We start from the raw sequence: 12,160 nt of genomic DNA, 5'->3' as shown, positions 1-12,160 counted from the left end.
CATGTATTTATAAATCACAGACACACTAATTACACTCCATTCCTCTCGCATTGGAATAGACTCGTACAAAAGGCTCTCTGTGTCTGTCAGTCCCAGGTTCGGTTAACTGGGATGGTCTCATGATGCCATAGAGAAATGAAGAATTGCACAAAGTTTGAATGCACAATCTTTCAGGTGAACTACTCGTGCAAACAATGAATCCACAAACATAAAATACAGTAAATCTGCAACATTGCATTTGAAAAGCTGCATGTTTGCATTATTGCTTTTGAGACACAGAAATGTTTTTAAAATGTACAAGGTGTGATGAGTTGTTTTTTTTTTTGTTAAAGTTAAGAAAAGATGCATTTAAAAAAACTGAAACTGATCTAAATTGAAATAATCCAATATCGACTCATTAAATCCTGAGATCTATCTTTTAATATATGCCTTTTTCGGTGAATGCATGAAGCTTTAATCCTAATAATCTTGCATGACCAGCCTTCTTTGCACAAAGAGATTTGGTCATGTGAGAGTCAATCAAACGCCAGTTAAATTCAACGTGCCGGGTGCTGCTCCACTGGGCACTGCCATGCCTAACGGCAGATGTCTGGTTGCCTTTTGGATTTGAAAACTGTGAAGTCAGGGGGGAGCTGGAGAAAAGCTAAGCCAAATGTAATGTGTCCAAAACTGAGGTGAAATATTGTGGAAATACCAAAAATATAGAAAAATAAAACAACCATTGAGCAAGATAGTACCCAGCAATCTGCAAAATTGTCTGAAAAAAATATCACTGGAGAAGGCATTTGTGTTTACGTTAGTACAGCATTGTTGAAAATGACTGTTTCCGAAGCATCATCGCTAACTACAAGTAATAACACACTTGTGTCCTCATGACATGTACCGTCTCAGCATTACACCCTGCGCTAAAACGCTTTTTATGATGCACTTTTTTTTCTGGTCACACAATGCTCACTGATTGTAGAGTTGGACTTTATTGTGTTGACTGCTACAGTGTGTTCATGTTAAATAAAAAAGAATATTAATGCAACTGCTTTAGGGCCAATTCTTAAGAGAATACTCTGCAGGACTCTGCAACGTTCTTGTTTGGTGTTCTGCCTCAATAAATTTGCATTATTTCCTCCCCCATGTCTCTTGGATGCCTGCTGCTTACTGTCTGACACCTGGCTGCTACCTTTTAATAAAGCCTCAACCTAACATGAGCGCTGTGACAGCACACGCCCATAAACGTCCCAAACACAGAAAATAAGACGTTACAGCAGAGGGCTGCATAAAAATACAGCGCCACAAATTGAGAGTGGGTCATAAGTAATGACTGAGAGCGATCACTTTTGTATGAGTCTCTACACTGTTTTTTTTTTTGTTTGTTTTTTAAGGAAAATCCTGCATCGTGTATCTGAAATGTAAACAATATTTATAATATTTCACCAGATTAGAGGATTCCTTGTACAATTCACAGCATTAAGTCTGATATTGGTTTTAATTCTCAAGCAAAATTTGTAACTGAAATGTCCCAAATTTAATCCATATTCAGTGGTGTGATGTAACAAAATAATAATAATTTCTTACAGTACTTGAGTGATTTTTGGGAGTATCTATACTTTACTTGAATTTTCATACTTCTGTCAACTTTCACTTTTACTCCACTACATTTTACCGTAAGCATTTTAGCTACTCACTACGAAATAGGGAGAAATGGACAAATGAAGAAATGGATTTTGTTCTTTCAATCTTTTAATTTTAAAAAAGACTTAGTTTTTCTTCAATTGTATTATGGGCTCAGGTGGAGTATGTTACAAAGCACATAACAGCATAAACTTGTGCTTTTACTTTCAATACTTAGGGAGATTTAATATCATAAATTACATTTTTACAGTAAATATCAGATACTTTCATTAAAGTAATATTCTAATTGGTGACTTTGACTCCTACCAAAGTCATTTTCTGTTAAGATATCTGTACTTTTTTTTAGTATGGCTTTCAGGTACTTCATCCACCACTGTCGATATTCAGTCAAATTGGAAATTGGATTACACTGGGACCCCGGCACCACACAGATAATTAAATCTATGGGGGGAGGCTACTGTTTTCCCGCTGAACTTGCAGCACCAGTTGAGATAACAGAAGAAGCTTTCAGAGAGGCGACACACTGGACAGAGAGAGAGAGAGAACAACTGGTTGGCCTGCCTGTCCTCTCTGGACCAAGTCATTACCATACACGTCCATGCCAGGCTTGTGACTGCGCTGCCACACTCACACTGAGGAGACCTTGTCTGAGGCAGGCCCTTCATGAGGCCATTCTTTATCAAGGCTGATCTTTCTACTCTCCCCACACACATCCCTCCTCCGCTGTCCACTCTCACTCTCTTCCCTTATTTTGCCTTTCTCTACACTTCCGTCAGAGGGAATCTCCGCTCATCATGTAAGAAAAGGAAAGAGAGGATGACGGTGAAGCAGTTTCTCCTGACTCAGGGAAAAAGACAGTGGAGGGGGGGGGGGGCAGCATCAACATCCTGTAGCTGATTTTGGCAGAGACAACCCTGCTGCCCATCCAAAAACTACCTCACTTCCCCAACATACTCATTCAGGAAGCTGGTCGTTGCTCTGTATCTGTGTGTGTGTGTGTGTGTGTGTGTGTGTGTGTGTGTGTGTGTGTGTGTGTGTGTGTGTGCGTGTGCGTGTGCGTGTGTGCGTGTGTGTGTGTGTGTTGTTAATTACCTCTCCAGCGTAGTGCTTGATGCCAAACTGGTGGTCGGTCACTCTGGGCTTCACATAGTACGGGTTTGTCTGAGAAGGAGGGACAAAGAGACCACTGACCTTCAGAAATGCTCTTCATGTCCAATTAATTAGCGTTAATCAAAGTACTCAGAGAACACTGAGAACTCCAAGCAGGAGTTCAGAGGGCTTCAATTGATGAATATTAACATTATCAATATCCGGTTTTCTAGTTTATTCTACAGATGTTGGTCTCTGAGGTTAGGATAGAACTAGACACAAAAGCTTTTTTAACATGTGTCCCTTTCTCATAATTTTCCAGAAGCCTAGTTGTTGTCTTTTTTTTGTCTGATCAACAGTCCCATAATCAAAAATCAATCTATACATTTACAATGACACTCTCATCCTGTTTACGTTTTCTTCACTTCCTTGAAACAAAGGGTTTCTCTGTTGCTTTGTCATTACCTTTGTATTGAGGTTTTTTCTGTATTATGTAATCTGACTAAATATAAAATAATTCATGTATTTACAGTTATATAACAGAGAACAAAAAAATCCTCTCATTTGAGAGGCTGAAACTTTAGCATTTTTCCTTGCTAAATAATGATTCAGCAGTTACGTTTTCTACCAATCAACTAATGAAGTTATCAGCTAATGATGTCAGCACTAATGACGTCTCCTGCATGAAATGACACAGCTACGCTCTCTAAAATTCCTTTGACCATGACCTTAAAACTCAGCATATGTTTCAGACACCTCAGGGAGAGGTCAGCCAGTTCTTAGGTCTCATTTTGTACCTCTTCTGTTTTTCCCATCAGCCTATTGAAAACACAGCTGGGTTTTCTGAGGACACTCTTTTCTCCTGCACACAATGCTGATCAGTCCCGAAGAATGGCTTATCACATTTCAGCATTGTTGTGTTTGCATGTGAGAGCGCTCGGAGGCGTGTACGAGTGCTGCACAGACGTTCAACTCTGCACCCAAGGCAATTCATCAGCCGAAGGTGAGGTATAACTCTTTGCGGCTGTCTGAGCTGGTGGGTGGTGGAGGGATATGGATCATTTTTATGTCTCTGTGAGTGTCTCCCCTGGGACGTGTGAAAGATGTATGTTTGTTTTCATGTGTGCGTGAGGACTCACGGCGTGTCGGCTGTGCAGTTTCTCCAGGAGGGTGTAGTCTGTGCCTTTGGGGAAGCGACTCTCCTCATTGATAAGAGCCAACATGCCCAGTTTCTAAAGGGGAGACAGACAAGAGGAGCAGAGAGGGTGAAGCACACCTCAGTCATGACAGAACTAGTTCTAATCCCATTGGGACACATCTGGGTGCTTTTATTATAACAATGTGTCCAGGAAACAGCAGAAGAATTCATTCAGTTCTTTTATTAACAAAATTAAGTTTCACTGAGCAGGCTTGATTTTTGGCAGCAACACCTAACCTCACAGTTACACACTAATACAGCAGGAATCCTCTTATGAAGGGTCATCAAACTAAATCATAAATCATCCATTCTTAAGAATTGGGACAAATCATGTTCTACAAAAAAACCCTTAAAATTATAACTTATTAACACACTCATTATGTTTCTGGGGTGAAACATTATTTTCAAAGAACTAATATGCATGAATGCTTCCAGGTTTTCTAAATTGCTGTGTGCCAAAAAACACAGACAAGAATTCACAACTTTAAACCATCTTAAAATGTTTAAAAAGCCTTAAAAATCTAAAATAACAGTATGTACAGATGACATTAGCATAAAAATGAAATGTTACAAAATAAATGTGTTTTGCAAAAAATGTTGTCCCTTTAACCCTTTGAAATCTGAGCAAACAGCCTTGCTTTCTTTCAAAAACATGGTGAGAAACAATGGCCATTGAAAGAAAAAAATGACTCAAAAATGTGCATGATCTACTAAAAAGTGTTAAAAAAAAAAAGTACCTGAAAATTCATTAAAAAAATCAAAGTAAAAAACAAGGAAAATACGTAAAAAAGTATAAAAATGATAATTATAATTATTATAATAATTTAATTATGTAATTATGACAATTATAAATCTTTTTCCCCTTGACATTTTTGCCCCTAGCTTTTTACATATTTTTTTTTCTAAATCTACTAATGTCTGACATTTTGTCAAACATTTCTTACCAAGTTGCTTATTTTCTTATCGCCCATGTTTTTGAAAGAAATAGCACCAGTTTGCTCAGGGTTCAAAGGTTTAAATACTTGTGAAAGAAACCTGAAAGTAGCACAAGAAAACTGACATCGCTCCGGATTTTAAAGGGTTAAAGATGTATCCCAGATTTTTGTCACCTTCTTCAGATTTCTACAAAAACAATGTTTAATCAAGCATGAAAGGGGATAGTTCCTGGCCCTCTACCTGGTTTTGAAAAAGGTGGGCATGCCGCTCAACTATTGGTAAGCTTTCTATTTTTGATAATTTCATTAAATAATTAAATATTATTTCTATTGTGTTTTCCAGCCATTCATAACATTATAAATTTGAAAGAAAAAAAGAATTATGGTTCAAATATAAGTATTTTGATTTGCATTAAGAGAAATCTTAGCAACTTTGAAAAATGATATGTGTTCTCACTACCACTGCTGTGAAATTAATAAATATAAAACATTTTCTCAACTCTGTAAGATGTCAACTTCGTCACACCTCACCTCTGACATCCATTATGTATGCTTTTTAAGAAAAAAAACAGAATCACCGTGAGGTTGGCCCATTACAAGTTTTAACAGTCAAGACTTGGATCTGTTAAAATCTATTTTCCCGACCTCATCTGAGACCCAAAAAAGTAAGGTTTTGTCCCAATTTCCAAGAATGAGTGAAATGAGTGAAATATAAGTAGGTATAAGATGGCTGTGGAGCAGCCTACACGCTTCCCCTAAATTTTGGAAGTTTGACCCTCTCAGACAGATGTCCAGCTCTCTTGAAACTCAGTTATTACCTTCAATATAACCATGGTGATAAAATAAAACAAACTGTCTTAATGCTTCATTTCAACCATACCTCCAGCCGCTAACTGGTGTACATTACTGTGCACACAACATGCAAAATGAGACTATATAATGACAGAGTAGGAGATGGAGGTCAATGTAAGCACAGTGTGGCGTCTGGGTCAACAGCACGCTCTGGCTGGTGGTTAGCGGTCGATGCTGGTGGTGACTTTGCTCTCTCGGGGTTACCTTTTCTATGAGATCCAGACACTCTGCGTTATCCATCCAGTCTATGGCCTCCCACTGGATTCCCTCCCTGTCAGGACACACACACCATGTATATATATAAACATAAACAACTAGGGAGACACAATGGCTGTATTGTCCAACATGAGCATGTGATGAAATGAGCCATGTCCAAGCTGCTGGCCCATTTTACAAGAAAACAACTGTCTGGGGGAGAAACTGAGCCAATTCCAAGCCTCTGGCAGTTTGCCTGCATCCCTGTCAGGAGGCCCAACCCCCATCCCCAGCACTATCTGTCTGTGGGACAGTCTCCAGCACACGAAATGTCTTGTTTTGTTTTCAATGTATCCAACAGCACACAAGCCTAATCTGAAGAAATATAGTACGTCACTCAATTGTTTGGATGTGACAAAAATCTTTACCTGTTGTACTCCAGCTGTTCCAGTGAGAAGATGTGCTTGTTGAAATACTCCTGGAGTTTCTCGTTGGCGTAGTTGATGTTAAACTGTTCAAACCGGTTCACCTACAGGAGGGAAGAGCAAAATTTAAAAGCAAGTTCTGTGGCTTAAAGATCCCCCTCAGATATGTATGAAGATGTGCGGAAAAATACTCTGCTTTGATTATTACGTTTTCACCACAGAAAAGTTCAATTTCCTGATGAAAAATTCTTAAAATTACATCTACACAGTCCACCTCACTGAAAAATCAAGAGTACTACCTCAGTATGCAAATGTGTTTTTTTTACCTCTTTTATGTCATAGAAAAGTCCATTCTCGATGTTTGTGTGCAAGAATTTCTCACATCACACTTGTTTACATTGCAGAGGTGGGACCGAGGCTTTCTTTTGTATTAGGGAGCTAAAAAAAATAATTCCCCCAACTACGTTCCAAGCAGAGAGAACCTGTTAAATTTTGGTACGCACATGTCTCTATGGGTCTACTTGAGATTAATATAAAAAATGTTTTCAGTAATTTCAGTCCTGCAGCAGACTTCAACATTGCCACTGCTCTTGAGATTCATCAGAAGCAAGCAAACATCCACAAAAGACAGGAAAATGTTAACAAGCATGATGCCAATGACTACAGCAACATGAAAAGACGGGTAAAGCATGTCAAAGGCAGTGAAGAGGTGGCCCCGCATTGGCGTGTCGACCACATTGTAGATCTAGATTTGGACAATCAGCTTTCTCCATAAAGGATTGTGAACCCTGAGAGCCAATACCAACTGAATCAAATTAATTCCAGATATAAAATCTTTTACAACAAAGGTTAAGTGCTGGCTCACACCAACCAGAGCTGTACCCATCTTTAGTTAGTTGTTAGCAAATTACCAAGGTGTATTAGTGCATGTTTATGATACTGCATTATACATGTAAAAGCTCAACCAGGGACAAGAGTTGAAAATTAGCTCTAGTAATAAACTCTCTGTACAGCACATCAGTTTTATGCTCTGTACTGAAATTATGTTAAATTGCATCGCCCCTATCAGATAAAATAAATCTAATTTAACTATTAAAGCAGTGCCTGTACTGTTTCACATGTCATCAGAAAATTCAACTGACATGTTTGTAAATCCGGTGCAGAGAAGTATATGACATGAGCAGGAAGAGCACAGACACAAGGAAATACTCAAATCTTTCATGTGAGATAACTAAATCTCTTAAAACTCTGAGAGGACATTTTGTGTATTTGAAGAACCCAGTAGCTCATACACAGAAACTGAGTTAAGGGAAATAGTTTGTTGTGTAAGGCTAAAATTAGACGAGTGAACTTTCACCTCAAAGTTCTCAAAGCCGAAGATGTCCAGGATGCCGATGGACTTGAAGTTGTCTTTGCCTTTGATCTTCTGGTTGATCCTCATTATGATCCAGGAGAAACATTGAGAGTAAAGTGCCATGGCAACCGAGTCCCGCGAGTCCACCGCCTGCGAATCATGACACAAAGAGACCAGCGTCACCATGGATACCAAAGGTGAAATAAATAATGAGTGAGGAAACTTGGCAGACTGCATCTTAAACACCACATTCACTACATCACCATATACATGTCATTAGTTCTATCTGATGGTGATTGAAGTCGTTAAAAACAATGATGTGTTTGATTGTGACGAGGTGTGTGTGAGGCCCTCAGTTGTGCGTGTGCCCATAAAACAAATAGTGGTTTGGAGACAAAAGGTGTGTTGTGTCAGCGTCCGTCTGCAGGCAGCAGGTAAGACTACAATAGACAGTGCGGATTATCACCTACATATCTTAAGACTGACGCGCTGCAGGCAGTATTTGTTGTTACAGTTATAAAATCAAGTGAAAACAAAGACAAATACATAAACATACACAAAACACAAACACAAATTGTTCTGATTTCCTTCAAAAACATGAGAAGGCAATGAGCGACGGAAAAGAAATGACAAGTAGATTTCCTGAAAATTACCAATAAATAAGTAAATAAAATACAAAACAGAAATGTAAAAAAAAAATAAAAATGACATAACCTCAAAAAATACCATGAAAATTATAATACCATTGAAAAATAGATAATTCATTCAAAGATATTCATGTGACAATTATAAATATAGTTTTCTGGACATTTTTTTTTAAATAACTTTCCAAATCTAATTTATTACAATTTGTGCTGATAAGTCTTGTGAAGTTGCTCATTGCCTTTTTGCCCCATGTTTTTGAAAGAAATCAAGCGAATCTGCTCAGGGTTAAAAGTATAAAATACTTGTGAAAGGTGTCGGATTGCAGCGCAAGAAAGAAAGGTGTCAATCCAAGTTTGAAAGGGTTAACCTGCACCATGAAATGACACCTAACTGTACATTGTTATACCTTTTTCTCACAAGCTCCAGAAAGACAGAGCATAAATTGTAATTGTTTCAAATTAGCGTCGATTCAACTTCTCTGTAATTGATGAGGCAGCTGTTAAATTTGTCACAAACTCTGCTAATTTCCACAACCAAGTTGAACAAATGTGTAAATCTATTTCACCGTCTGACCCAGCTCCTATTCTCTCCAGCTGCCGTGAAGTCGGCCTTCCAGCCAGACACCATCCGTGTGCGAGTATAAAAAGCTTGAGCTTGCCAGCTACACTTCCTCCACAAGCATTGTGCTTAAATTGAAAACAAAACAAGAGTGTGGCGGTGTGTACTGTATTTGGGGGCAACAATGCTCCTGGGCTTTTGAGTAATCCATCATGCCCCGTCACCTCTTGCAACCAGCGGGTGTGAACAGAGTGCTGGTGGCTCCAGGATCTCCGTCACAGGGGTGAGAAGAATGGCTGTTTGTCCAGGATGAGGGGTGGGAGGGGAGAGGGGGGCCTAGTGCAGGCAGTCGTGGGGTGGGTGACCCCTGGCCACTGTGAGAAGAAGTCATTCTTACCGACTCCAGGACTGGAATAATGAACTCTATTAAGAGACAAGCTGCTTCAAAGGCCAGGCTGAACAAGCAGCGGCAGGGTGACAGCACAAGGTCTTTGTCTGTTCATGAAAAGCTTACTTGTGACTTTCGTGTCACTGTGATAATAGTAAAGGTCCGTTCTGCATATGCACTGATATTTATGCGCATGAGTGGGCTGGAAGTTTGAGCTCAGCCAAAATAGGATTGTGTCATGCGTCAGAATGTTCTTTTGGCGTATGGTGAAAGGGATAACAGCAGATGAAGACTTGTGAAATATTCACATTAATTACAGACATTTGAAGCAGAAAGAAAGTTATTACGCCAACGTTTTGGTGCCTGGCTGCGCTGCCTCCAGAGGAGAAGACTCTCACTTCACCCTCAGTCATTGGCTCTATTGTGCTTTTGACTCAGATCACTATCACGATGGCTTTATTGTGCCAGGAATCTGGCAGACAAAAAGCAGGAAATGGCTGGGAGTCACGCAAGGGATCTGGAGAGGCATGTGGGGGAGAAAGGCTCTGTGTGTGTGTGTGTGTGTGTGTCACCGGGACAGGGGAGGGAGAGGGGGCAACAAACAGGCATCTACTGTGTGTTTCAGTGTCTCTACTTCAAGGAAAACAGACAGAGCAGACATCGGAACAATCCCTGAAATCTGTGATATAATGGAGCGGTGTGATTCCTGAAACGAGGCTGGATGTGTTGTTACCTGCTCCACCGTGAGGGGTGAGCAGATCTCCTCTCCTCTGAGGATCATGGAGCGCTGGGTCAACACCTCTGACAGCTGGAAGGAGTCCAGGCCGAGCAGCTCGCTGACGTTACTGACAACTGCAACACACATGTACACTAATGTATAAGATGTGGTGTTCATATAACATTCAGGTGTCTCCTATTGATGTCAAACAACAGACGCAACATATAGACTGTGATCCTATACGGTCTATAGGAAACTCTACTCTGCTGGCTGGGTTGTAGTTCTCTGCAGTTACTGTAGTTCACCGGTTTGTTGGAAAAGAGGTCAGACACAGCGAACAAAGGAGCCTTGAGCTCATGTTACAGCCTGTTCAGAGCTCTGTCTGCGAGTGCAATGTCAGTCAAACTCAGGGGCATGAGGAGTACAGCGGAGTGGTCCAACGTCACTGATGAGCTAATCATCTGCATAAGAAAAATGTGGTTTTCTGCAATAAATTCCAGTAGAAAAAACTGGACATTTGGGTTGGGCCTTGCAAAATGTTCCTATTATTTCCCTTAAATAGCATTAAATATGAAATATTTCCACCCTGTTAAATAAACCTCATATGCATTTTGAATCTAGCACTTCAAGCTGTTGTTTTCAACATTTCCTTAAATTAACATCATCTAAACTTTGTTATGTTCAACTCATGAGAGTAAAATTGTTGTTTTTTTCTTAATATGGTTCCCAAAGCAGAGACTCTTAGGTAAGCACTGTGTTCTCACGATTCAACATTAGAGTTGCATTGATAATTCGTTTAGTTTTCAACTGTTAAATTAATCACTCACTACCTTGATAATCGATTGATCAGTTTGAGTGATTTTTTAATGAAAAAAAGGTCAAATTTCTGTTATTCCAGCTTTTTAAATGTGAATATATATTTTGGTTACTTCTCTATAACAGTAACTGAATATCTTTGGATTATGGACAAAACCAGACATTTGAGGACGTCATCTTGGGCTTTGTGAAACACTGATGAACTTTTTTTTTTTTTTTTACCATTTTTACCATTTTCTGACATTTTATTGATCAAACACCTAATCAATTAATCGAGAAACTAATCAACAGATTAATCAACAATGGAAATAATAGTTAGTTACAGCCCTAATAAACATGCTTTGGTTTTTCCAAGGTGGTAAGTAGTTACTGAGACACATTCATTCATTTAAAATTTCATAGAAAGAAAGAAATATGTCATAGAAATAACTATGTCATGTGGTACTATTTATAGGTAAAATACGAATTTTATTGGAAGAACTAATCCTTTTAAACTCAGAAAGATATCAATTGATTCTTCATTTAAAAGGTAAAATAACTTCATTAATCCCACACCGGGGAAATTTTCTTTTTAAAGCAGCTCAACGGTCAAAAGTAAAGAAAAAGAAAAAAAGTCACTGAGTAATGAATAAAAGTGAAAAGCAATAAAAAACACAGCAAAAGTGAAGTGTAATAATATCAAAGTACAACTAAACTACTAAACATGCTGATACTACAGGAAACCTCAATATATGCTGAATTGAATGCTTATCTTCTGGCACATTTAACCATTTTGTGGTGTTTATCTGGCCTGCCGTGCACAGAGTAACAGACTGTGCACAGCAAACTAATTATATATAATTAGTATCAGTTTTTACTGGAAAGCTTCCTCTGAAATTATTAAGAAACCACACTGTAATTGCAGAGATTAAACATACCTGGAATTAAAAAAAATTGCTAATCAGTCACCTTCTAAGTTTTAGCAGACTGTGGATGTGTAAAACAGGTTTGTCAGGATCAATCTCACACACTTTGTGTCATAGATCTGTGGTATATTATTCTCTCATTTCTTCTCTTACCCCCTTTGGACGTGATCTGAGCTCCACCCGCAGTCATGAATTCAATGTTGCCCATCTGGAGGACAGCAGACAGCAACTTAAACACGTCTCTGATCTCCTCCTCAGTGAACTCCATCACTTTGAGGGCCTCCTGCAAACACAACACACACAAAGTTAGATCACGTCACTCTAATGACACTAAAAACACACGAGACCCATTCTGGAGAAACCTAATTGTCTTTTTCCCTGGAGCAATAAAACACTTACATGGACATAATTTAAACTGTGCTTTCACAGCCAGCATGACACAATTAAAAAACATGT

At 39.0% G+C, this 12,160-nt stretch overlaps 1 protein-coding gene across 1 annotated transcript in view; it reads right to left on the bottom strand.

The window, feature by feature from the left end:
* The window catches only part of myo10l3 (myosin X, like 3), a 72,017-nt gene that overhangs the window by 25,141 nt on the left and 34,716 nt on the right, over positions 1-12,160 (bottom strand). The window contains exons 10-16 of the mRNA XM_042494647.1: positions 11,858-11,987; positions 9,999-10,117; positions 7,678-7,824; positions 6,324-6,424; positions 5,905-5,971; positions 3,855-3,947; positions 2,719-2,787 (exon numbers count right to left, since the gene is read on the bottom strand). Coding sequence (XP_042350581.1) covers positions 2,719-2,787; positions 3,855-3,947; positions 5,905-5,971; positions 6,324-6,424; positions 7,678-7,824; positions 9,999-10,117; positions 11,858-11,987 — 726 coding nt within the window. The remainder of the gene's footprint in view (positions 1-2,718; positions 2,788-3,854; positions 3,948-5,904; positions 5,972-6,323; positions 6,425-7,677; positions 7,825-9,998; positions 10,118-11,857; positions 11,988-12,160) is intronic.

The sequence above is a fragment of the Plectropomus leopardus genome, chromosome 10 (assembly GCF_008729295.1).
Source record: "Plectropomus leopardus isolate mb chromosome 10, YSFRI_Pleo_2.0, whole genome shotgun sequence".
Taxonomy (NCBI): Eukaryota; Metazoa; Chordata; class Actinopteri; order Perciformes; family Serranidae; genus Plectropomus; species Plectropomus leopardus.
The sequence above is the reverse complement of the archived record's forward strand: the minus strand, read 5'-3'. Positions and strand labels throughout refer to the sequence as shown.